Here is a 25,902-nt window from a genome sequence, read left to right as displayed (position 1 = left end):
TCATTCGACATTTTCCTCGGGGTTTTAATTTCTTCCAGAAGCATCTTTCCTCCACTGTTAGCAAAATATTCTCTTCTCTTCTTAACCCTCGTGTGTATAGCTGGAGCTGGCTCATGATCAAATCATATTGGTTTAAGTATTGCATTGGTTTCGGCATTCACAGCATGCATACATAGGTGGATATAGCATTTTCAGGTCTTAGTTTTTGTAATACAATATCAGAAGTTATACCACTAGAAGTCTGTCCTGTCTCATGAAACAAGTAATTAAGCTCGATAATTAGGATATGCAATTAACGATTAAAATTTCAAAAGAACTTGTTATCGTTTAAATTTGATATTAACGAAAAGATCTCGTAAACTGGATGTATGCTTAGTCTCGACGCCAGATGTATGCTCCAAGGCTTATGTTTGGTTAACAAATTCTAACAAAACTTTGCGTTTTGTTGGTGAGAGGCATACCACGTGACCCATGCGTACTGCCACGCTTTTCGCCCATGCTATTTCGCGTAAAGTGGAATTTGTTGTTGCTCGATGCACGTCTTCCCATTCCCAAACAAACATTTGACCTTCCCGTCTACACCAAGGAACCTACCACAATATCGACCCAAATGAAGCGCAAATGAACTATTGGAGAGCTCTGGGGTATGTCCCGGACAGCGAAGGTGAAGACGATTGCGATATATTACTTTCCCCGCTGAGAATAGTCGAAGCGACTGCAGAAGCAGGTACCCGACTTTCGGGCGATATAACGAATGAAGGGACGAAAGAAGGAGAAAAGCGGGATGAGCTGAACATTTTTGATTTACCGCCATCCAGCATAGAGAATGAAGGGCCGTCTGAAGGACAAAGGAGAGGGAGGGGAAGGCCTCCTAAAGGAGGAAGAGGGGCGAAACGGCTGAGTGTCGGTGGGAGCCAGAGACCGAAGAAGCAGGCGAGGATTGAGGAACCGGCTGCTGGAACGGTCGATAAGACAGATGTTCCTAGCACTCCGACAAGCCGAATTGGTGTTATGGGAGAAGTGCCGTCGTCGTATCTATCCTCTGGGAGTAGATCCATTTTGAATCTGTTCTCAACTAGAGAGGATGGAAATACGGTATGTGGATAGAGAGATGGTATCCTTGTTTAAATTTACACTAATGTGAGTTGCAGACCCTCGATATCAATCTTGGAGCAACTAGTCCGAGCCGAGTCGATATATCTGTGATTAATGCACCGGTTTCCAATCTTTATAACATCCTAAAGCGAGTTGACGAGGATGGGATTGAAGAGGTGGATCTGATTGATGTATGTGATTACTGTTTAATGACTTTGGTGGCATATGCTGATGGTGGTTTAGGAACATGGTCCCGATTCAGATATTGAAGATGCCGTCGTGCAGCCTATTATACCGGCAGTGATCCCTCCCAGTTCTCCTCCCATACCGTCTCGGATACTCCCTGCAGAGTCGGCCATTAACTCTCCAGCGTTACCTTCACGAAACCTCCTTATTGAATCAAACGCAAATTCTCCTGCACCACCTACACCCAAGTCTATATCCTCCAATCTTGAAGTACGGATACCATTTTCTCACACCGGTCTCACAGATCCTGCTACACGGATCAATCTTGACTCGACTACCACAAACTCCGACGAGCCCATCATCCCGCCAGATGACTTCACCTCTGGTGTTGCACGTAATCTCCGGACTAGGAAGCCTATCCAGATGAATCCTTACCAACTCGAATTAGAACGATATAATTCCGACTGGAAATCAAGAGGCTTGAAACCCGTTAGATATATCTACAACGATCCTATACTGCCGTCGAATAAGAAGGTCACCGAAAAGGATTCTCGAGAGGATGAATGGATTATACCGGAAGGTGATGACGAGGAGACTCATGCTGCGACCTTGAAACAAACGCAGAGTTTCCAATCTGGGGGCCGGGATTCTATGGATGCTGAAGGCTGGCGGGGCGGAGATGATGATGGGGAACTCCTGGCGCTGGACGAACTCTTTAGACGATCTTCTAAGGATAGACCCTCCAGTCCGGGCGAGAAAAGGACAGCTAAGGGGGGTAAAAGACGGAAAACAGGTCACCATTCAGGTCTGAGTGCGAAATCTAGGAGGGTTATAGAGCCGGCGAAAGAAACTTTAGTGCGAGGCAACCTACCTATCGTATCTGAAGAAACAGGCTTGCCCCAGGAGCGAGATCCCGTGTCCTCTGTCCGCCCTCCCAAAACGCCGGTTGCGGGGGCCAGGAAACTTCGCGATAAATTTGATATATTTAATTTGAGCTCTTCGGGCTCAGACTCTGAGTCGATAGCTGACAAGCCACCTGTATCAATATCAAGGAGGCAGATAATTCTTGACTCTGATGAGAGTGATGAAGGGGATACGACACCTCGAGGCGGTTCACCAACTCGGCGCAGGCTGTCGGTCTCAAGTTCATCTCCCTCTGGAGATGAAGAGGAGTCCCCGAATGACCCTGGGGCCCGAGAGCATGAAATCCAAATGTACCAGCGGAAAGTCCGTGGTGTTTTGCCGGCGTCCTGGATTCGATTTAATCAGTCGAAAGGACAAGAGAACAAAAAGCCTGCAAATGCACACCACTCGCCAGAGGCGCGACCGATGGTCAAAGGGATGGCGCAAATGAGAATTAGGACTCGGAACAGCCCGCCTCCTGGTTCTATGGCTAACCCATTGAACTTAAGTTCGTCTGAAAATTCTGATGACGACAATGAAGTTAAGATAGCGGACCAGCATCCGAGAGAATCTCCCATCGCCTCATCTGCACAACCGTTTGCTTCGCAGTCGAGATCAAGCACCTATTCTGAGAGGTCACATGCCTTCGAGGACAATGGTTTCGACAGAATGCTTAATCGATCTCGAGTACCGAATTCTGGGACTGGGAATAAGAAAAACCCCTCCAAGTCGCGAAACTTACGACAACCTAAACTGTCAAAAGGATCATTTAATCCCTCCTTCAATGGTGGGATACGCAGAAATCCACCCGCCCCTTCAAAGCCTCGACAGAAATCCGTCGCTCTCAGTGTCGTCGATGCATGCAAGCTCTATAGGAAAACCAAAAGCGCAAACCCTCCACAATTCATGCGTGTCGCAGAAAGACTTGCGAAGAAGCGAAGAAATCTAGGGCGTCATCTGCCAGATCGAAAAGTAGTTCAGATCGACTGCTTCTTTGAGGACGAAACTGATGGGGAGGATACGCTGATGCGGTGGAAGAAGACAAAAGCTAAAAATGATACTTCTCTTCCTTCATCTTCCCACACATGGAAAACTGCATTACCGAGCGTCAGGTCCCACCAAGCTCAATCAAGCTTTAGCACCCTTCCATCGACCCACGAGCGTAAACCCGCGTATTTACAGACCAAACTTGTATCGTATCGTCTTGAACAGGAATCGGCGCCGCGACTAAATCAAAAACCAAGGCTCAAATCCCACGTCATGGTAAAGCCGATTGCATTACTTCCACCACCAATGCATAAACGTCGGAGACGCCTAGATGATATTCTTCAGAATCTGACTTCTAAGTCAACAATTGAGTATCCCATCGAGGGTGACGATGTTCGAGGATCGAATTCCCCAATCCCGCAACCGCGTAAGCGGATGCCTCATATTCCTCAACCGCGCTCATTTTCGGCGAATCTAGCTCTACGAAATGATGGATACGTTGTTAACGGTGATCTTAAACGGTTGAAGAATGGAAACCCGGTGTTACCACAACAGCGCCGTAGGCAGCTAAAGAAAGTTAATGCGCCGAAAAGAATAGACAGAAATCTGCTGCCAACTGCGTTTCAGCCACCCGAGAGGCAGCTACGCGAACTGCCTGAGTCGATGGAAGTTGATGCTAGTGACGGGAAAACACTCTCGTTTGAAAAAATGAAATCGATTGGAACTACCTACTCTATCAATTTCGACATCAAACCCCCAGAATATGAAAAGACTCTATTCCACGAGTCAACCTTCCTAGGTAGCGGGGCACTAGCTAGAGCGCTGCAAACCAACAGTGGGAGGACCTACAGGTCTGGAGTTAAGGTTCGCAATGCCGAAGTCCTTGGGCAATTGTTTGAATGGGGGGTTTACGAAGAAGTTGTCGCCGAGCAACTAGAGACTGGTCTTTCCTCTGTCCTTGGTACAGCGGAGCAACTTCTCAGCCTAAATGATTCCCTTGGGTCGGAGGTCATTGCGACGGTTTTAGGAATGAGAAAGTTCTTTAGATACGTGGTCGATTACTTATCTACGGGTATTTTCTTTTCGGATTTTATTGACATCGGGATATTCGCTGCGCGGTTTCTTGATATCTTTTCGGATTTTGTCTCAAAAGTTGGGTCGCTCAGAGCCGTTTCAGCTGGGGGTCTCTCAGCAATATTCCAGATGCAAATGTATGCTTATACTTCTATTTGGACTTACCAAATCTCCTGCCTCGTGGATACAGACGATGCGGCTTGCGATAAACTGAAATTGCAGGATTTCTGTAATGAAGTCTCAGAATGCTTGATATCTGTTCTGGGTTCTTACGGAACGCTCAAGCTGCAAGAAGGACTCTTATCATCCTTTCAACATATTTGCACCGCAAACAAGCTGAACGAAGAAGCGATTTGCCTGGAGTCCTGGATCATTGCATACCAAATCTCTCTCTCAACGAAAATTGAGATGCCCCTACGCAAACCTTCATTCTGGGAGCATGTTAACGCGTCTATATGCCCGAATGCCGTCGGTACTTTGAGGGATATCGAAGTTCTTGACTCCCTGTGGAGGGAAATTTTCCGCCTGCTTACTCTGTCAGCAACTGATGCTAAGGGCAAAATAACAGCCCTGGGCGGCGATGATACCAGACCGGACGATTGGGGGTTCATCAAAGAGTTGATGGTTCAATCCTTGACAATTTATAACTCCTCGGGCTTGGAACGCCGGATCAAAGCCAAGAATTATATCAAAGCCCTTTTCGCTAGATGTTTAATCTTGCTTAGGGACTGGAAGTGGGGGCGACCGGATGCTATTATCATACCGCTGTATGACTCCTTTGGGAAAAGATTGCAGAATTTGACGGATGAGAACAACCCTAATGATCCCAGCTTTCTGGAGCATTTAGATGAACCATCTTTCTCGTTTACGCCGTTTGAGATGTGTTTTTCTATATTTCTGAAAATCGTAGCCCTAGGAACCAAGCGGATGCAGTTACAAAAAGCGAAGGGCCTCAGTGACCTTGTGATCCGGATTATACCAAACCACGGAAGGGTGTTTCTGAAGGAAGATAACGACAACTGGGCAGATGTGGATCTGCTGGCCAATCATCATTACTTACTTACCGCTTTATATTACGGTGCGAGTCCTGACACCAAAAAAAGGATTGTTGGAATCGTGAGGCGACTTGTTGATCCCGAGAAATCTCACTCAAAGGTCTGCGCCCTCAACTTACGAGCGTGGGCGAATATTTTGGTTTGCGAACTGGCGGACGGTAAGAGAGAAGACATCCTGAAAGAGTTGATGAAGTGGCATGCTGGGATTATCCAAACCACAGTCCGGCTGCACAGGGAGAACGACTCTAGGCTTGAAGAAGAAAGGAAGAAATTGTTCGATCCAAACCTGATATCGAAACTCGAAAGAGATGCTCTAGACAATAAACAAAATGTCGAGAGCGTGCTATCTAGCGCAATGGATTTGTTGAAGATGATATTCAAAAAAGACATTTGCGACTTTTATTCTGCAGAGTTTGTGCTAGGAGCAGATTCTTTGAAGACTATCTATGCGATGGCAGGTGGTTTGCCGCAGGGCTTGTTGTCTAATGCGGTTCAAATTCTCTCTTTTCACATTAAAGTGTGCCGAAATTTTGGGTTTTCGTCCGCAAAGGACGATAGCCAGGAGAGTTGGGCTGGGTTTGATGCTATTGAGAGTGAGGGGGTTAGGAAGAAAGCTGCGAAGGTGAGTTTTGATGGCTTTTTAACCTACGGGATCTTGTAGTTATTCTAACAAATTATGTGACTTTAGAAACTGCTAGATGAAATGTATGATCCGATGTTCAGACTCCTCAACACCTATTTTGCGGGCCGAGGGAAAAACCTGGACAACATTCTTGGACCTTGCATTCAAACTTGGGTTGAACTGGGGTCTTTTTTGGTGGAATGCGGTCTCAAGGTTTGTATCGTCTCCAACCTGTTGATCTCATATGGTACACTAATGATAACTGGGTTACAGACGTGGGATGACTATTTCAACCGCTATCAAAAATCGTGGTTCTCTATGATTGACACGGACACAAAGAAGGTATACTCGGTCGTCTACGTGACAAACATCATAAGGATCGATCCGGGTGTCTATGATACACACAAGACACAAATACTCGAGTTATGGGCTCAATCTCTTGTGGAACGCGATTCACTATTAAAATTCCAACATGAGCTCACGGCAGTCTTGTTCAATCACGACCTTGGGAACGGTTTATTTTCGAATATGCCGTTTGAGGTCGATCGAGAAACCGAGCAGTATCACATCCCAGCGGACAAGTTCAAGAAGAGGCGTTTATCTTTGTTAGGGATGTTGATGGATAATATGCAGCGGGAGATGGTGAGGGTGTCTGATGCAAGGGATCAGACCAAAGCGAGGATGGTAAAAGCGGAGTACGTTTCGATACTACAGGGGCTTATGAAGGCTATGAGGGACAATTACATGGCAATCCACGCGCCGATGCATGCCACCCACAAAATTCCTAACATTACCACCCTGCAGCGAAAACTAGATGACACGGCGACCAGCGACTATGTTACCTTTTGTCAGCAGGTTGTAGAGTATCTACAGCAATACACGACTGACATCTGCGCTATCGACAAGTTCTTCGTTAATTCGGTGATTTTCCCGTTGCCGAAGAATGATCCGACATATGTTACATCCAAGTTGAAGGGGTACTTCTTACCTTTGCATATGGAGCGAAGGGGGTGGTTTGTTCAGCTCGTCCAATTTTGGAATAATACCGTGGGGAGGGTAGCAGTTGACAAACAGCAGGAGTACTTCGTAGAGCAGATTCTAGGAGTGTTTGATATCGGAGAGAGGTATATGGTTGAACAGGGTGGAGGAGGCCGAACGTCAAGAGAATTTTGTGTTATAGCTATTTTTGGGGCTTATGTTAGAAGGTGCATGGAAGGGATTGGGAATCTCGTCGTTGCGATACCGGTCTTGGGAGTTCTGGAGCAAGTTGCTAAGAGGTTGGTGTTGGAATTCGATGGTGTGGAAGACACGAGAGAGGTTGATGGGCGGATCTCCGGACTACTAGTGGCGATTTTGGAGCCAGTAAGAGTGGCGATCGAGGCAGCTGTCAGTTTGAGCGAGAAGGTGTTGAATGAGCCTCTAGCGCTGCATGTGGTCGATATTCTTGCGAGGATAGTTGGAGCTTGCGATTATATGGTTAATCTGCTACATCTGAGGGTTAACCATGTCTCTGAAGAGCTACCGCAGGACCTGCTGCAAATTGCGGTGAGGGGACTATCGAGGATTAAAGCCTGCTTGATGGGGCGAGCAATGCCTGAACAGTTGGATCTGGTGATGTTTGAACCGGATCTGCCGTTTCAAGCGGAAAGAAGGAGGTTTGATACTGAATACGGTGTCGAGATGGAGAAATGGAGGGTGGAAGGAAGGGAGTTGTTTGTTAAGAGGGCTGCTGTGAGGAAGAAGGTTGAGTGGGATCATCTTATTCCTGGACTAGGACTGGTGGAATGGAAGAGAAAGTTGGTGGAGAGGATTGAGAAGGTTATGGAGTCGGTTGGTGTGGGTGTTTGTGAAGGGATTGTTAGGGAAGTTGAAGGAAATGTGGTGGAGGCTCGGAGGCCCATTTGTAAATGGGCCGATGTACTTCTAGGAATTGAGGAAAGGGAAGGGGGGTTTGAGGTGGAAGTTGAATGCTTTGATATGGATGATTAGCCTGTATCGCTCTATATACCTAGGTACTTCAGTATATATGATGTATTTTATTATGGGGAGGCCTTTTTGCCTAAAAACTTTGTCTCCTACCCAGACCTAGTCCTCAAGACTCTCGCCGTTTGGTACTTTACCAAATTTTAGAAACAAGATGGGGCTGGCCCACTCGAGCACCCCGAGACCACTTCCTTCCATAGCTACTGAGTTTTTAGGAGATTTAAACTCGATATCCTAAATATTAATGTTTATAGAACTTGTGGCACTAAGACTAGCTTATAAATACCTACTTTGCAAAATCTCATCGATATATCGACATAACGGCTACAGAGCAACTGCTCCAACCTGCCGGAATATAACCGGAATCAGTTGACAGCACCAAGTATCCGGCATAGCTTGAATCGTACATGGATATAACATGGCCACTTTTAACACGGTTTCCGCGTTGTGTCGTATTTTGACCCATGCCTGCAACCGGAACCAATGGTTGGGTTGTAAAAAATAGTCCGGGGTAGTTCGCCGAAGCTAACCGGATTCAATCCGGAGCCAATGAGATGATGCATGATTCGGGGCTGGGAGGCTCCACAATTGAACTAGCTTGCAGGATTTCACATGTCATTGTCCTCGATCGATATCCCCACGTTCAATTTTCTAGTGTGGAGGCGCATTCACATGCTTTGTTATGAGGTAACTCCAGGCGCGAAAGACAGGGCTGCTGCAACCAGCAGAGCTCCAAAAAGAACAGACGAAATCGCGCAGAATTGAAAGACCCTGGACACAGATACCAGCTCGTGATCCAAAAGATATCGATTCTGTTATTAATCCTTGGTCATTCTCTAGGGCTGTCGGAGTTCTTCCGGATGTATAGATGTCATGAATCGAGGCGTGAGGTTGAGTGCCTCATGATCGACACTGAAACACATAATGCCATAGTATACCAGAGTGTTTTGATTCCACCAGCTCATCGCGCTGTTCACTTCTAACTATTCCTTCATTTATCACCATCTCCTTAACATCTCCATCCCCTCCCTTCTTCATCCTCTCTATTTCTCTTCACCACATCATTTTTCTTTATTTATTTCTTCTCTCTAACGATTCTCCTAACGTCTATATACCCCCTTTCTATCCCCGATTTTAATGCGCTTCTGCTTAACTTAAGCTTTTATGTGTGCTTAGATGTGGTTGCATTGTGCAGGCGTTTTTCGTTAGCATTGCTTACTAGTACTACCACGACTACGATATTCTCTCCATTACCCCTCTATATTACATATCGACTCACGTCTCCGTCTCTTTTTTCTCTCTCGGCGCTATTCTCATCAACTTCCTTCTCAACCGCTTCATCCGATATTTATTCGTTCCCTCCTTTCAACATTTTTGTATAATTCAAGGTTCATATATTTCGTGTTGAACTTATTGCGGTCCTTAGCTGGTTACACGGATCTCAAGCTACTCGACATTCTCGGCACAACGTCCAGCCTAGGATCCGAGTCGTTTCCTAATTTGGTTATACGTCCTCCGTCAACATCAGACCTATATCTGGGAGACGGTTGTGATTCAGGATGATTGGTATGTTCTGTTGCCTTCTTTCACTCTTTCACTCCTGCTGCCTCCTTCCATCAACACCGACGTCGATATCGACATCGACATCGCCTTTACCTTCGGGAACACCAGGCCGACTATCTCTAGCTTCCTCATGTTACCTACGTGTATCTGTGCAGCAGCTAACGTGCCTTCAATTGTAGACCATGTTCTTGGACGGCCGTCCAACAAATACAGGAAGTTCGAGGTGTTCTGCGTGGTTGTCTTCTGGACGGGCATCCTAGGAGCGTAAGTCTCTACCTTTCTGTGAACCGTCATGCTTGATCAAATACTAATTTTATCTACTCAGAGGCAATAAGCATGGCCCACCATTTCTGCGTAAATACTTCAGGGCTCTGTCAATTCGCCTTACTCCGTGGCAGACTGTAGTCAGCACGATGTTGTGTCTCTATGTTTCTCAGAACTTCAGCAAGATCATGGGCCTCGAGTCCCCAGAGCCACTTGCAAATCTCTACACGAGGGCATACTTCCGTGCCACCTGGGTCACGACTGCACTGGATGCCGGTTTTTGGACAGCAATGCCGATTAGGTGGAAATGGCTTAGAGATCTTTGTGGACCTCTCTTCTCGATCTTTTATCTCTTTGCCACCCGTCTGGCTGACGAAAAGCAGCGAAATTGTCGTGCTACCATCACGACTGAGCATTTGCGAGTCAGCTGGAACAAAATGCGCAATCCGTATCTCATGGCAGCCCAGAAGCTAGTCTCCCCGCCTCTCGGTGTCACCCCTCGCCATATCAAAATTGCCCGACCGAAAGAGTCTCCGAACAAAGAGCCCATTAATGCTGTGCTCTACTTTAACGGTTCCCGTGCAGATCTCTACCGTTGCTCCAAAGTTGTGCTTGACTTCCCTGGTGGTGGGTTTGTGGCTATGTCTCCCCGCTGCCATGACGATAAGCTCTGTGCATGGGCTAGGAAGCTGCCATATCCCATCATCTCCGTCGACTACAAGAAAGCGCCAGAGTATCCGTATCCGTACGCGCTTAACGAGTGCTACGATGTCTATCATTCGATCGTTTATACCAATGGCAAGTGTGTTGGGTTGAGCGGAGAGAAGAAGCCGAGGGTTGTGCTTGTAGGGGATTCGGCTGGTGGCAACTTCACGGTCGGAGTTACTCTGATGATTTTGAATACGGTGGGCACGAATGCGAGGTATAGGCAACAGGAGTTTAAGAGCCTTCCTTTGCCTGATGGGTTGGTGCTCATATATCCAAGTTTGGATATGAATATCGGGTAAGTTAATCTCCCAATATTTAGAAAAAGCAATGATTAACTTGAGAACGGCGGTTAGATCTTGGATGTCTGAGGAGCAAATGTCACTTATTCGTGACCGCCAAACTCGCAAGACCAATCGGTCTTATATTCGTCGCAAGTCGGAGTATTTCGAACAGACATCCGGTATCCATGGTATTATCACGGAGGACTCTGATTCTGAGAATGCGAACTCCATTTCCAAGTCCACTGCTACTATTAAGCCTACTTCGAACCCACCCAATGTAGCCGCTAGTCCCTCTGAGGAGGCCAAATCGGCCGTGACCGGCCCAGCCGCCGAATCTACGGGACGTAAAGTCGTTCAGACACGCCTAGCGACCACCAGCCGGATCAGCTACTTTAATGACCGTATTCTGACACCTGAGATGATGCGAGCGATGGTTATCCTATATGTTGGGCCCGATAATCGGCCCGACTTTACGACCGATTTCTTGCTTTCGCCTGTTGTTGCACCAGTCTCCTTGCTTGAGATGTTCCCCAAGTGCTACTTTTTGACAGGCGAGCGTGATCCTTTAGTCGATGATACAGTTATCTTTGCTGGGAGATTGCGACGTGCGAAGTTTGACTTGTGGAAGCGACGTAAGGAGTTAGGATTAGAGAGGGGATCTTTCGATGAGAAGAAGCACCTTGAAGTATCGTTGATTCCAGGGATTTCACATGGGTTCTTACAAATGTGTTCTATCTTCCCACCCGCCTGGGCACAGATTGATAAATGTGCCAAGTGGATTACTGATCTTTTGGAGAATGAAGAGATCGATGATGGCGGGTTAGCGGTTCCAGGAGAGGGCTTTCCGGGAAGCATTGATTTTGGGGAATCGAAGAGTAGGACAGGAAGTATGAGTGAGGATGAGAGGCCATTGGAGATTGGAATGGCGTCGTTGCTGAAGAAAGAGAAGAAAGCGAAGGCGGAGAAGGGAGCTGCTTCGGATGCCACCTTGAGGAATGGGGGTATGGGGTATACCAACGGAAACGGTGCATACCGCATAGACCCTACTAATGGCAGTAACGTCGTAGCTCTAAGAAGGATGATCAGCGAGGACCATCGGAGCAAGAGTCAGAGGAGCTTGGCTAGTGACGAAGATCTTGTCGGGAGGAGGATGGAAGGACTTACGAGCACCCTTGGAGGCGCGGTCAATGGGACTTAGTGCTCCTGAATTGGAATTGGAGCCTCCGATGGGCTGTTATTAAATACGTGCTTTTTCGAATCTAGCGATTGCGAGGAGGCATATTATGAACATTACAAAATAACGGGTATACTTAGCGGGTCCTTTTTTTTTTGTCTTTCATATCTGTTTCATTTTTTCTCTTCTGCTCTGCTCTGCGGGAGCTTATGCATTACTGAAGGTGAAGAAATTATACAAGTCCAAGTCGAGCCAGCGGCTTAGCTAGGTCCTCACGCGGATCCTCAGGAAGGCCATTTCTTTTTGATACACTTTTAGCCTAGCGACTCCCAAAATCCAATTAAATGGAGATGGTATCGCTTAACAGTGCTCCGGCTCACACTACTATTCAATTAGAATGTTCTCTCTCCCCCGTTTCTTTTCAGTGACTCTGATGATGGTCTATATTCTTTCGTAAGTTGGCTTGGTCTCCAACCGAGGCCAGGTCCTCAATACATCTATCTATTAAAAATTACTGCGTAATCATCCTCCAACGCTGTCGCACTTGAACTACATTAAACGTCTCTTTCCCCGGTGGCGGAGACCGTGGTATGCTTTCATCCATCGTTATCATCGCATCGAACTTCTGTACCATCCTATCAGTCATGCGTCTTATATCCCAAACTCGTCTTTCTAAAACCGGAAATTGATATCCCCATTCCTTTAACCTCAAGTCATCCCATATCGCCGCATAATAATCCGAATCCTCAGAGTTCGGATTACTCAATTCCAACCCTTGCCATGCAATCAACGCCGCCTCAGGCCCCCGTTTTATATAATACTTATGATAAGCCCCATTTCTTTGTGGTCTACAAAGACGTTTTCTAGAACTCGGTGTTCTGGGGTCTGAGAATGAGTTCGAAACTAGATATGTATCCTCTCTTTTTATTTTCGAAATGTCTGAGAGGGTGTTTATTGCTGTTAGACGGAATTCGTCGAAGATGCGGTCGGGGAAGAAGAGGCAGTTGTAGAGACGGTTGGTGTTTTCGGTGGTGTTTCCGTGGATTACTGAGTCTGTGGCGGTGCGGACGAGGGTTGAGAGGGGGGTGAATATGGGGGTTAGGGTGTTTAGATCTGGGGTGGGGGATTGGAGGAAGGGGAGGGAGGAGTGGGGGAATGAGGTGAGGAGGAAGGCGGAGAAGTGGAATTTTTGGTAGAAGTCTGGGTTTTATAGAATGGTTAGTTAATGTGGGTCTCTTCGTGATATAGAATCTTCTTAGGGCTTGGTATTAACTTACATTTGGCCTTGCGAAGCTCGTTATTGCCATATGGTCTCCCGTCTGGATAGGGCCGCCCCTCCCAAAGATAGTTACTCGAGAATTGTTCGAGTAGCTCTTTGTTATTTGGTTGAAAATGTTTAAAGATAGGTCTCATCTGCTCTCGTAGATGCATAGCCACTATCTGTATATGCTTTACCCTCCAAAACCCCCAATGCGCTAATAGCGCATGTAGACTATCGTCGTAGGTATACCATGGCGTATCGCCAAACCCTCCATCCGTTTCAGAGGTGTATATTACGACCAATATCCAAAGCCTGTAGAATGCGCGCACAATACGGCTCCTTTCTTCCAATGTAACTGACCTTTCTCCCTTACACCTGTCGTATTTGCGATTTCCGCTTGCATCTCTATCTCTGAATAACCTTGGATACCTCTCCGTCTTCATAAAATGCTCGCAATGCTGTAATATAGCTCGATGATTATCCACCAATCGTTTCTTCGTTTCCTCTCCTCGATCAATAAATTCTTGTCGATAGGTTCTCGATTCGTAATCTGCCCGCCATAACGATTTTTCGGCGTCAACGTACGAACTGACGATTTTTCGAAATTTTTGCCATTTTATGAGGTTGGTAGCTGTTGGACCGCTTAGAATGTCGGAATAACAAGCGAGGAAGAAGGATTCCTTTTCGTAGATTAGTGCGTCGGCGTAGAGGGGTTCTGTGGAGACCAGGGATTCGTAGTGGTTGTAGGTTGTTGCGAAGCCATGGGAGACTGAGGTTAGAGCTTGGAGGGATAGATAGTCTGGAATGTTTAAAAGGATCAAGAGTTTTACGTCGACGGGGAGGGATTCCAATGTCGCCCGCATTGTTGCGAGATATTAAGTCGATCGATGGTAGATTAGCATACGGTTATCTCGGGAACTAAAAGGGTATTAATATTGCGAGCATACGGGCTGTGCAACTGGAAGGGGAAAAGCTACGGCCTATGGCTGGTGATTAACTCGGGCTTTTATAGAAATATATTAATTGCGCGCAAGGTTCAACGACGCTTGGATTTCTGGTTATCTGTTGGCGCCATAAGTGCACCTGTTCCGTTCTGAGGCGGGTACGTGCGCCGCACCGGCTGAAATGGTGGTTTTCTATCACGTTGCATCGCAATTGTTCAGGGAATGGTAGGACTGCCATGGGTGTTCACGATTTAGGATCTTGGGCTTTTCTTGTGCTCTTGTGCGCCAATTGCGAATGAGCTGTACAGGACGAACTCTGCATATTGCCCTGTCTTGTGTTAGTATGCAACCTCTAAAGGGTATCGTCAGAGCAGATTTCGAACCAATTGATGTTACAGATTACGATATAAATATTATATCGGATCATAAAAATTCAGGTACGTAGCAGTTAACGTTATCGACTTTGAGATTCGAGTGTGGGTACACACACGGCGCAGCTGCTTTGTGGTCGGAAATACAACAAATTCAACGTCATTCGTGACGAGATAGATCCGGATCCTACTTCCCCCCTGCTTGCACGATCGTAGCTAAAATATTATGGCGTACTTTTAAACGGCTTGGCACCATTTATACAGCAAATCTACACAAATTAAAACACTAAAAACCAAACTACGTATCCTAAAATGCAATATTGTCAGATATACTGCTGTATTTGCGGGGCGCCAATCCTCGATCCGGATGGAAGACGTGACCGTTGGCTTACCGAAGCGAGATATGGTAAGTTCCGTCGAGAATCTTGGAACCAGATTCAAAGCACTGATGTTGGAAACAAGTGATCCCTGAGACCTATCTTGAGTTTCCAGGGGAAAGTGGGAGATATTTCCCATCTAATATACCATTTTTAAGCCCTGAAGCACGGGTAGTCGCTGAAGATGGGTTTTCATTCGCTCATATTTTGGATTCTTCGTCCGGTCGATATATTCAACATGGGCTCCAGATTTTCCCCAACCGCGACGAATTCGGGGGCTACCCAATACACGAAGGTTGCTGGAGGATCCTCAACGCCCTCCTTGAGGTCTCAGATGTATTACTACACGACAGAATGTCAACATTTTACAAGATTCTGGATAATACCTCTTACCTCACATTTGGATGCAAACTCCTGTGGCCGCATCGATATCACGGATTATCGGACGAAAGATCTCAACCGGCAATGTGGATTCCTACACCGGAATTGAAGTACGTTGAATCGGACCCTTGGGTGATGAATGACATTCCCACTCTACTAAAAACCTCTTGGATAAAGCGACAAGATCGACAATTCCTATTTGTGCCACGCATATTACCACTTCCAGTTGAACTTGTACAGCGCATTTACTCCTATTTGGATTGGTCAGATATGGCAAATTTACTCCTACTCAAAACTGCAGTAAACATCAAGGTTCCGACTAGCTACTGGAGGTCATTGCTTCTGCCTGGGGCCGAGTTTGGTTATTTATATCTCGACGAGACCCAAAAAATCAATCAGGGCCTCTCTTCGTTTCAGAAGTTTTGTATAGCCAGGATGCAGCAGGTTAAGGAGTCGGACGTTATAAAAAATCGTCGCAGAATCTGGAAGATTTGTAACGCCCTTGCGGATCAGATCATTGATATATCCAGCTGCGACTCACAAGGACTAGACCCTGTCGACCCGGTCAGTGGCTTTGATACTATCCCGGATACTTCTCCACCAACACCAAGTTGTTGGGTTCAATCTGAGGGATATACTTACCATGGTACGGAAGCGAACAGTCGCACATTCCTGGGTTCCAAGGCCATCTACCAAGGCGAAATAGATGTGGATTCGATTGAAGCCTTAATTCTATCCTACACCGGATCCGGTAGCATGTCATTTTTGTCGGGTATCACCGTACTACCAAGTGGGAAGCAGATTGGGTATATCACGGATAGAACACGTCTTGTTCCTTGGGTAGAAAAAACTGTTCTGTCAGTTGCAGTCTCAACATATGGAATTGTAGACATTTCTCTTTCTCATGCAGTTGATGAACCAAATTGGATGCTTGTGGAAAAAGATTTTCGAGAGAGGCAGGTTGCAGTGAGGTACAGGCTTCTTGGAAATACTGTTGACGGGGTAAAAATTCGAGGTAGATGGGATGTGAGTATTTCCCAATATCATTATAGCTATTCTAGAAGTATGCATAGTCAAAAACTAAGGAAACATCTATCTGCAGGCCTCAAAAATGATCGAAATACGCCTTAGCACGTCACAAATTTTGGACGACCAGTCTCTAACTAGTGAGGCTGAAACATTTTTACAAAAACATGCATGGACGCCTGGAATTCCACCTTTACAGTTGGATATAAACACCCAATCGTACTCAGGAGCTCCTTACACATGGTCCGGTGCCCCCAGATATTGCCCTTTGCAATTTGTTCTATTTCCTTCCTCCTCACTTTTGACTTTGATTACCGGTTGGTCATCTAGTAATCGGATATCTGCACTCACGTTTCATTTTAAGGGTCATTCACCGGTTACTTTGGGAGAGCCCCAGGGGACGCCCTCGGACTTTCTTATCAATGGGGAAGCAGGAGAAGAAATAGCATCAATGCACGCACTTTTACACAAAGACCATCGCGATTCTCTTTGTGGTATAGTGGTAATACCCCTTTAACACCGTACTAATACTCAAATATGCTAATAATGAGCTTTTGCCCGATGATATTGTAGCTTGAAACGAACACAGGGCGAAAGGCACTCTTTGGAATAGAAAAGCTCAACAACTGCTATAGTCGTCCTCTTTTCTCGCCACAAGGCCCAAGGTTGAAGGGGTTATACGGCGTTAGTAGACGGGTGAGAGCCTCATTCTCTTATTTGACCTTCTTAAGATCTTTCGGCTTGAATTCACACGTGGGGGCGAAAGTACCGGGTGCCAGTGTTGAACTTTGACTAACAGATAGAGCTTTGGAGCATAGTTTCGGTTGGATACATGTGATCTCTCTTCTATAGGTGTAATAACTTACCCACGTACCAATGGCGAGATAGAAGTCACTCCTCCTCCACTTAACTGGGGTAGTTTGGGGGTTGAAAATGCAATATTTGTGGACCATACCAGCAGCGAACACATCCGAATTCAAAACCAAACCCAGTATGGTGATTACCACTATTTGCGTCGCTCACTCCACGTCGGTCCTATTAAACAATTTGCAAATACTGCGACCCTGAAAGACTGTCGTCGAATCATATTTTACAAAAAATCGTACCATGGCAAGTCGAGAATTGTGGGAATGAAACTTTATTACAAACAAGACGTGAGGGAATGTGGGAACCCTAGAATACTTGGACGTATCTCAGATGGGATTCAGGAATCAAGGGTTCTAGAACTGCCCGAAGATGGCAGCTCGTTTATTCGCCGTCTTCTAGTTCATGTCCGAGAGCCACCATCAGAACCTATTCGAGGGAATACTTATATGTGCGGTTTGACGGTACAGCTATCGGATGGTGAATCAATGCTTTGGGGATCGAACAATATTCAAACTGCTCCGAAGTATTTGCCATTAAAACGGGAGGTGGGTTTTGGTATTTCTTAATGCCGCTTGGAGTTTGGTTTAATGGAAGCTGACTTGTCTGCTCACGTATAGTCTACTCTACGCTGGGACTATAATGAAAGGTTCGATATTATTAGTGTCATCGAGGAAAAGGAGAGGATCAGGAGTGGACGATTACTACAGGCAGTTCAACTGGATAGCTTATGATCTTATGATCCGACAGATCATAGGGCTAGTTAATGCACCAATGTTGCTCGTGGATTCGCCTAGATTGGCCAATATTAGATTAGGCTAATGTCGACTCTAGGTCTTAAATACATGTATTTGAAATCATGTTGATAGTAGAGTTGACTCTCTTTCAAGTCTAGTCAAATTCTGCTTCCAGGGTAAATTTTCGTTTGGCTTTCTGCGGCGATTTATATTTAAGGCCATGGTCTACAGGATCAACCCGGTTCCAACAGGTATAGCGTGAGGAAATAAAATGTACTCCAATTTCGCGGCATAGTTTGTCCCTTCCCATTTACGATAGTGCTTGATCCTGGAATGATTCAAGCGATTGTGATACCGCGCAAGCCATAGACTGTCCTGGGAATATTGCCCTAAAGCATCGTTATAAAATACCACAGATTCGATGAGTGCTTGGTAATTATAATATACCGAGCGATAGCTCGCACAGGCGTGGCAGAGGGATTTCAAACTGCGTGCGGTAGGGAGAATGCTTAGTATGGCAAACTTTATATCGATAGGCAAGGACTCTAGAGTCGTCATTTCGGTAGGATTTAGCTTCGTTTGAAGGAAATATTCCAATCGGATCTATTCTAAATACCTTGCTTTATATGTGAATGTTCGTCTCCAGATATGTGTCCGCGAATATACAGGTGGTTCATAATTAGGCCGGACTATTACGCCTTCATAAGTGCCGGCCTTGCTAGGTGTTCCTCGCTCGCGCTCGCTAAACAAATGAGTCTTCGTTGACCCTTCCAAAGACATCTTCGGGGTCCTATGCAGGCACAATTCCCCTCAGATCCTTCACTCTCGCGCTCTTGGTTTCTACGCATTCTGGTCGGATTTTCGGCAGGTACCTGTCTTCGGACCTTAAAATACCGTCCTTGATACCTCTTTCCCAACCAATCCAATCATAATACCAAACTTCCTCAACACCCTGCTTTTCAAGATAAGCCAGAGATTTTTCGTATCCGAAAGCTACTTGCGCGGTTCCATGACTGTCGTCGCTGAGTACAAACCTGATGCCTTCTTCTTTCATTAATTGTAGGATGTCTGGTCCGGGGTAAGGGTACTCCCATCCTTTTCGTGTTGCTGCAGAATTTATTTCCACCATGCCACCGTACTCGCTAATGAACTTTACGTTTCGAACGATCTTCTCCCAAACGTTTTTCATAGTTCTAAAATCAACTTTGTAATTTTTGCATTTTAACCGAATTAGATCGAAATGTCCGATAACAGGTGGCTTTAGGGCCGTAAGCATTATGTACTGCGTATCGAAGTATACTTCGAACAGCCTTTCCTCGCCCTTTGCCTCTGTGATTTGGATTGCGGGGAATCGTTCAATTCTTGTACCCTTGTTATAGACTTCTGCGATATCGGCGCCCGTGTCGACAGCTTCAACGGCCGAGATAGCTCTCTGGAAAAGTTCCTCTGAAAAGTCAATGGGGATTTCGTCAATATGATGAACTGATCCAACGAACATGTCGAAATGATATGTTTTTTGAAGCTGTTTGATTTCCACCAGCATTGAGGGACGGATGTAGTCCACCTCAAACCCGATAAGAAGAGTAATTTCTTCTTTGTATTTGTCGCGAAGCGCAACTGCGGTTTCATAGAACTCCGCGAAACTATCCGTTAGATCTTGAGGTGTGAGCCCTAGTTCTACTTCTTCTGGGTAGAAATCACGCGGGTCGGAGCGCGGCATGTGTTCTGTGAGACAGAAGATTCGGAGATTCTTGGAGATTGCTTGGAGGATGCATGATTCGAGAGAGTCTTTAGCGTGGGCGCAGAATTGGCCAGAGTGGGAATGGTGGGAGAATGGCATATTTATAGAATATATGATCCTGATTGATCTCAGGCAGAGACGGCAGGGTGAGGATATCGGCACCAGGCTAGAGTATGCGCTCTAAAAGAGGTCCGCTTTGAAGGCTGTGTGGAGTTTATAGATTTAGGACCTGGGAAAACGTGTTGAGAGACAAAAATACCACAGAGCCGATAAGAAGGTTTAACCTGTTGGCGTCAATGGCTAAGTTGAAAGAGTAGATAACGGAGATATCCACTACAATAATTAAAACGTTATCTGAGGGGTACGAAATCTTCGGTGGGGTTACCAAAGAGGGGCGATGAGTTTTCAGAAGGTAGTTAATGTTTCTCGCCCGCCATCCCCATGGACGTGGGGCCCACCGATCTCAAAATGGATCGATATCCGCCAGTTGCGGAGCCCACATGTTCAAGGACGCAAGGATGGCTCAAATTAATGATAAGGTTTGGAAGGTTTGGGTTGGCCGACTTTTAAGTGGCCGACATGGTCATCCAGCCGGGCCACTTGGACCGCCATCCTACAACAGCTAGCTAGGAAGAATTACAGGGGTATATATCGGGATTGCGCGCGGTGTGCATATGGTTCCGATTCTAGCACAGGATCCATGGCGGAGGTTGCTATATATATAGGTGAGCTCCATCCCACAAAGCTAGCAGCGAGGAACATCTATGTGACCACGGCTCTTTAGATTTCGTTCCTAGCATCAAATATCCGACCAGCCTTACTCTCAGAATATCGAGGCTCAACGTTTTAGGACTCCTGCCTCAAGTTCCCGACGTAATAACTAGCCCAGAAATATTTACAATTTTTCTATCTAGGTATGACTAGTCTTCCACCTCTTCACAAAACTAATATCAAAACGAAATTTTGAGTTTGTATATATAATTATACGTCGATAATTAGAGCCAGCCTAAGGTATATAGATTGAGGAGTGTAATCGGGTGCCGGCTTACCTGAACATAATTTTCTTAGTGTGAAATTGCTATTGCTGACTAGATTTTCACATTTTCAAAGCAGAAATATTTGCAATGGAATATCAAGCAACCCCGCAATTGATTACTTTGCATCAAAACCCATCGATTTCATATCATATCACGAAAAATCAAAGTTGATGATATCGGTGATCCGAATAGGGGGTAGCGAAATGACTGACATCGATAACTACAAAAAGGTGCCTAATTTGAGCATCATTATCTAGGATGAAGTCATTCCTCTGTAGAATTTAATTAGAGCAGCTCAAGGGAATTGGTTATAGATAACTCAGCCGGCAACAGTTGTGACAACTGTTAACACTGCGCATTTGCAAGGAGATATATCTATATTGATTGTCCTATGCATCTATTAAAAGATGAGCCTTGAATATCTGGAGGATTGTTTCTAAAAGGAGGACTGTTTCTAAAAGGATTGATGTTCCTGCTTTGAATATTACGTCTATATATTGGTTGGAGTATATGTCAGAGTAGTTTAAAAGACTGACTGTCCTAGGCTAGCTTATGATAGTTTTTTAAGTAGGTCAAAAACACAACAGTTGAGATGTCCCCTGCCAAGTACTTCTAATCCATGCTACAAGTTACTATTATTATTATTATTATTATTATTTTCCTGGGAGGAGTTTGAAGCTCTATAGCTAAGGGGCCTATAGGCATTGTATGGATCTAGGAGCTGCACACCAATCCAGTATAAACCTGCCTCAATCACATTTATAAACTATCTAATCACATATACTTAAATTAATAAGCCTTCTAGGAATACCATAACAACATTATGCTCATAATCATGAGACTTGAGTGCTCTTAAGCCTCATGTAGCTATACTGCAGCCTCGACACCTCGTAACTGTCCGTCCTGCCAAGGCACACTTTTCCAACACATGTCTACGGAAACTGGCTTTTAGGCCTGAAATTGACTAACATCAGGATCCAATCAAAACGTTGCGACTTCAGTGAGCGAACTTGTATAGTTGTGCTCCATTTGACAAAACTTTCACTAGAAAAATTAGGATAATGTTCATTTGAGGATCTGATGAGAATCGCTCCTTGAACAAAGTTCGTGAGATGTATTCGATTACCCTGCATAACTAGTGGGCAACGTTACTCTAGACTCGCACTTGCGTGAGTTACGCACCGTGTAGGCACAAAGCGATTCGTTAGAGCCAATTGCAGGCAAACATGTTACACTGGCGCAAGGCTTTGGGATTTTTATATTCGGGCATCCTTTTTAGAAAAAACTATTTAATAGGGTGTGATCACCCCGCCTATCGAAAGTTTCATTATCTTTCAACATCCACCCCAATATCTCCGATTCTCCTGAAAGCTGAGAATTACGCGTTCGATATAACTTGGGACGATGTTTTCTACATAAAACACGATTCATTTTGTGATTGAAAGGTTATTCGGAGGATACTTTACGATGCCTAGATTAGAGCTGCTAGACATGCCCCTCGAGGTAGTCACTAATATATTTCAATTTGTAGGTGGTATCCAAAATCAAGTGAATATTGCACTTGAGTGTAAATCGCGCTTTTGAGTGGCGCAGAATGCTTCCTGTAATCAATATGGCGATTTGATTACAGATCCCTAATGTTAATCCAACTAACTAGCAACTATGAATCCCTATTAGTTACCTGGGAAAGATCAAAAGAACTTGGCCCTCACTTCCTCCACTATCCTTAATATTGTGGCTCCTACTTTATACCGCACGGTGCGGCTATACTACGACGAGTCCGGAAAGGATGGCAAGATGAGCGGACTACCACGACTCGAGGATATTGAACACCTCGTATCCTCGCCACGATATCCTTTGGGATATGCAAAGCGTCTTTCTATTGAAAGAAAAGAATCTTACCTGCTGAGCGCGTCAAATTCAAAACGAAGACCATGGATTTCTAAAAAGGAGCAGACGGAACTTACCGAAACTGCGGATAAGGCGATCGAGTTGATATTGAGGCGTTTTGATAAAGGGCAATTGGAGAGTATTAAGTTTGTAAAAAGACCGGGGTTTTATATGTAGCACTTTTTAGGACTACAATATACCCCAACGAACCCAAGATGTATAAGAATATTTCATATTGACATAAGTTCACAGATTTGGCCACCAAACGACTTATAAGACGCTCAAGCTTATCTACGAAGACCAAAAGAAGCTCCGAAGTTTGGATCTTGGGGAGTTTAAACCGGGAGGCCATCGATCGACAATCCCAAATCACATCTTAACACCCGGATCACTTACGCTCGAATCTTTAGAAATCTGTGAAATTGATGAACGGGTGACTTGTTTGACCACTTTTATCAAAGTTCTACACCAAAACTCACCAACATTACGAAAACTGCGGATAGGTGATCCGACACACCCGAAGAAACCGCGGCTTACTGCGAGTTCATGGGCTCGTCGCCCACGATCCAAGACTAAACTACCATTCACAAGAATCAACTTTCCAGTACTTGAACAAATCTCCATAGTACACGACCATTTTGCTGAGAGATTTTGGGCCACATTTCAGGATATAGTGTACTGCGGGGAAAGTTTATCCCACATGAGAATTTCGTGCTTTACTGACCCCTATGTACTGATCCAAAGACTGGTTTCAAAAGGCGCAGAGGGGATCAAATCTATTCAAATCAATAACTGCCGCCGTCGTAACCATAGCGCCTTTCAATTACCCGTGCATAATCAATTACCGCAAATAAAATCGTTGGAGACGTTGCAATTACAAATGTGCACACATGAAGAAGGGGAATTCCAGGCAGCATATATCGGCCGCTCAACAATTAAGAGGCTGTGGCTACAGTGTTCCGCGAATTGTGATCCGAAGACATGTCGTTCTATGGCTGGTTTATTGGACTATACCAAGCCAGTATCACTTTCATCAGATAAGTGGACCAGGCTAGAAGAGCTCGCAATTGGGGCACCACAGTGGAAAAATTCCGGACCTGCCGCAGTCGAAAGCTGGTTAGAGGTACCGAGCTGCCTAGTGCATTTTAATTTGGTGTAAGAATGCTAACTCTGCAGTTTTAAATACCCTTAGCTTCCAATGCTTAGATCCCTCAAGATTTTACGGCTACTGCAATGGCAGACCGGTACACAGCAGCAAAAGAACCTACAAACGGTTGAGCGATTACAGCCACGGGTTGAAACTTACGTTAAAATATTGTACTGTTGGTCCTCTCTCGTCTACGAAAAACTCCCAAATCTTAGAATCATTGTTGTGGATACGGATATCAGTAGCGGCTGCCCTGGGACAGCTATCCAGGCACCGCTATATTTCGTTGTTTATCGCTTTGAGGATCCTGTACAAGCGGATGGGACTGGCCAACTATACGTTTTCAATGAAAATTATGAAACTGCTTTGAAAGTTTGCAGAGAAATCAATTGCTCTACTTATCTGCTCCAGTTCGGCCCTCCAGTTCCTGAGGGGTTCTGGGATGACCAATATTCTTCTCATCTGCAAAGTTAATTTTTTTGAGAATCTTGACGGCTTAGTTGGGAATTTTCCCAAATTAAATACGGCGCTACAGTTTAGCTATTTAATTATCATTCTAAGAGCGATAAATTGGCGCCTAGGCTCTATTGTTAGTGCCATTGTGGGCTCCTTATTATTACAAAGCTTGGTTAAACGTACGATGCTGCCAGATTTCGGAATCTTGTACCTCCAGTTCTCGCGCAAAATGCTACTCATCCAAAGGGCTGGTAGCAAGAATAGATCAATGTTATGGTATGTTGCTTTGAGTCTGGAAGACCGCTTTCATTCTTCTCTAACAGCTAGCGACTCATCAATATCATTTCACAAACTCCAATTAATGCTGCAAGTTAACAAAGAGTCGGAACATTTCAAACTGGTCATGGCCAACTCGGATCTATGGCTAGCTAGCTTTGTAGTCCTAAAACTATGATCGCGACACCAAAATAGCGTAAATTCAGTCTCAAATATTAAGAGTATTATTATAACTGCATACAAAATCTTTTCGTGACAGTATTGTGGTATTGTTCAAGACTATCCCGATTTGCTAGCCTTGGACCTTTGCGTTCTATTTTAGTCAAGGATGTCCAGTATCGAATTTCAGATTCTCTAGCCTCTCCGATAAAAACCAAAGCGTTGTTGGGGTTCTTCCATTATTGGTAGGGACTGTTCTTCAACTCCAGGCTGAGGTACCTCTTCGATTCTAGGTTCAAGTGGAAGACCTTCGGACGAGGGCTTGTATACTTGCGGTTTCGGTGCCAGTTTTCTTCGTTTGAAGTATACAATAAGGGCAACGGTGATTAATAGTATACCTCCAAGAGTGCGCGACTATGGCGCCTATGTTGGGAGAACTTCGGCCTGGCGTGGGAGAACCTAGTTCTGGCGCGTTGGATTCAATAGGAGAGGGGGCATTGAGGAACTCACAGCGAACAACTCTGCTAACTCCGGAGTATCAAAACCGTCGAGGGGTTGCACCTCCAAATTCACTATTTCAATTTAAATCTCCGTTAATAACTAGAGAAAGGCAAAAGACGAACGTGGAAGCTCAAAAATCAATATAATTTAGGATGGGCAACTTTCCACCAACGGCTTTATAGACATCTTCAGGTACCCTATAGGCTGCCTTGTTGCTCAGGTGACGACACTTCAAGTCTTGTCCATATGAACGAAGGGAGTGAGAGGGCGTAGATATCGCTATAGGCCCCGGAGCCGAAACCGCCATATACAATGACCTGCGTGCTACTATTGTCTGCAGAGGTTACTGGGATGGCACAGAAGTGAGAGCGACCGTTTGGCATAGGCCCACTAGTACGCTGTCGATGCCAACTATTTGATTTAGTGTCGCGGGTATATGGTGTCCATGTCGAGCTGTGTGTCATTCAAACGGCCTCCAAAGGTCAAACTCAGAAGCCTACCTTGTGGAGTGCGATATGGAATAGCAGTACCAGATACATCGAAAACACCTGGTTCGGTCGTACCATTCATCCAGCTCATTGTGGCAGCATCGTAGGTTAATAGCTGGCGGTTAGGGACCCGTGTAGATCCGTCATCAGGCTGAACAGATCCACCGTATATGTGTCCTTTTCTTTTCACCGGATCGAATACTTTTCGAAATGAAGATGCTAGCCCGCTCTGCTTGGGAAACTGTGTGTCTGCTTCTTCCCATGGCGCGAAAGATTGGTTTTGTTTATTATAATTGCCTATCTAAGATTTTCCACGAAAGCCAAATGAGCGAACAGAGGAGTCATGTATAA

The 25,902-nt window shown here is 45.3% G+C and overlaps 6 protein-coding genes across 6 annotated transcripts; 4 read left to right on the top strand and 2 right to left on the bottom strand.

Annotated features, from left to right (window-relative positions):
- Nucleotides 1-621: 621 nt before the first annotated feature.
- DFL_006632 (uncharacterized protein) lies at nt 622-7,911 on the top strand (the record flags this gene model as incomplete). The annotated part of the gene is made up of 5 exons (XM_067636092.1): nt 622-1,095; nt 1,152-1,286; nt 1,339-5,922; nt 5,989-6,135; nt 6,196-7,911. The coding sequence occupies 5 exons, from the start codon at nt 622-624 to the stop codon at nt 7,909-7,911; spliced, it is 7,056 nt and encodes a 2,351-aa protein (XP_067487743.1).
- A 1,553-nt stretch (nt 7,912-9,464) lies between these two features.
- Nucleotides 9,465-11,919, top strand: DFL_006631 (uncharacterized protein; the record flags this gene model as incomplete). Its single annotated transcript, XM_067636091.1, has 4 exons — nt 9,465-9,471; nt 9,648-9,732; nt 9,794-10,735; nt 10,794-11,919. 4 exons carry the CDS (start codon nt 9,465-9,467, stop codon nt 11,917-11,919), a joined length of 2,160 nt encoding a protein of 719 aa, XP_067487742.1.
- A 487-nt stretch (nt 11,920-12,406) lies between these two features.
- DFL_006630 (uncharacterized protein) lies at nt 12,407-14,019 on the bottom strand (the record flags this gene model as incomplete). Its single annotated transcript, XM_067636090.1, has 2 exons — nt 12,407-13,095; nt 13,173-14,019. 2 exons carry the CDS (start codon nt 14,017-14,019, stop codon nt 12,407-12,409), a joined length of 1,536 nt encoding a protein of 511 aa, XP_067487741.1.
- Nucleotides 14,020-14,783: 764 nt separating this feature from the next.
- DFL_006629 (uncharacterized protein) lies at nt 14,784-17,853 on the top strand (the record flags this gene model as incomplete). The annotated part of the gene is made up of 6 exons (XM_067636088.1): nt 14,784-14,877; nt 14,934-16,255; nt 16,332-16,757; nt 16,829-16,939; nt 17,074-17,667; nt 17,740-17,853. The coding sequence occupies 6 exons, from the start codon at nt 14,784-14,786 to the stop codon at nt 17,851-17,853; spliced, it is 2,661 nt and encodes an 886-aa protein (XP_067487740.1).
- A 793-nt stretch (nt 17,854-18,646) lies between these two features.
- On the bottom strand, nt 18,647-19,696 carry DFL_006628 (uncharacterized protein; the record flags this gene model as incomplete). Its single annotated transcript, XM_067636087.1, has 1 exon — nt 18,647-19,696. One exon carries the CDS (start codon nt 19,694-19,696, stop codon nt 18,647-18,649), a length of 1,050 nt encoding a protein of 349 aa, XP_067487739.1.
- A 2,429-nt stretch (nt 19,697-22,125) lies between these two features.
- On the top strand, nt 22,126-24,145 carry DFL_006627 (uncharacterized protein; the record flags this gene model as incomplete). Its single annotated transcript, XM_067636086.1, has 5 exons — nt 22,126-22,161; nt 22,312-22,670; nt 22,777-23,199; nt 23,269-23,647; nt 23,717-24,145. 5 exons carry the CDS (start codon nt 22,126-22,128, stop codon nt 24,143-24,145), a joined length of 1,626 nt encoding a protein of 541 aa, XP_067487738.1.
- Between the last annotated feature and the right edge of the window lie 1,757 nt (nt 24,146-25,902).

The sequence above is a fragment of the Arthrobotrys flagrans genome, assembly GCF_004000055.1.
Source record: "Arthrobotrys flagrans strain CBS H-5679 chromosome Unknown unitig_8, whole genome shotgun sequence".
Classification (NCBI taxonomy): Eukaryota; Fungi; Ascomycota; class Orbiliomycetes; order Orbiliales; family Orbiliaceae; genus Arthrobotrys; species Arthrobotrys flagrans.
The sequence above is the reverse complement of the archived record's forward strand: the minus strand, read 5'-3'. Positions and strand labels throughout refer to the sequence as shown.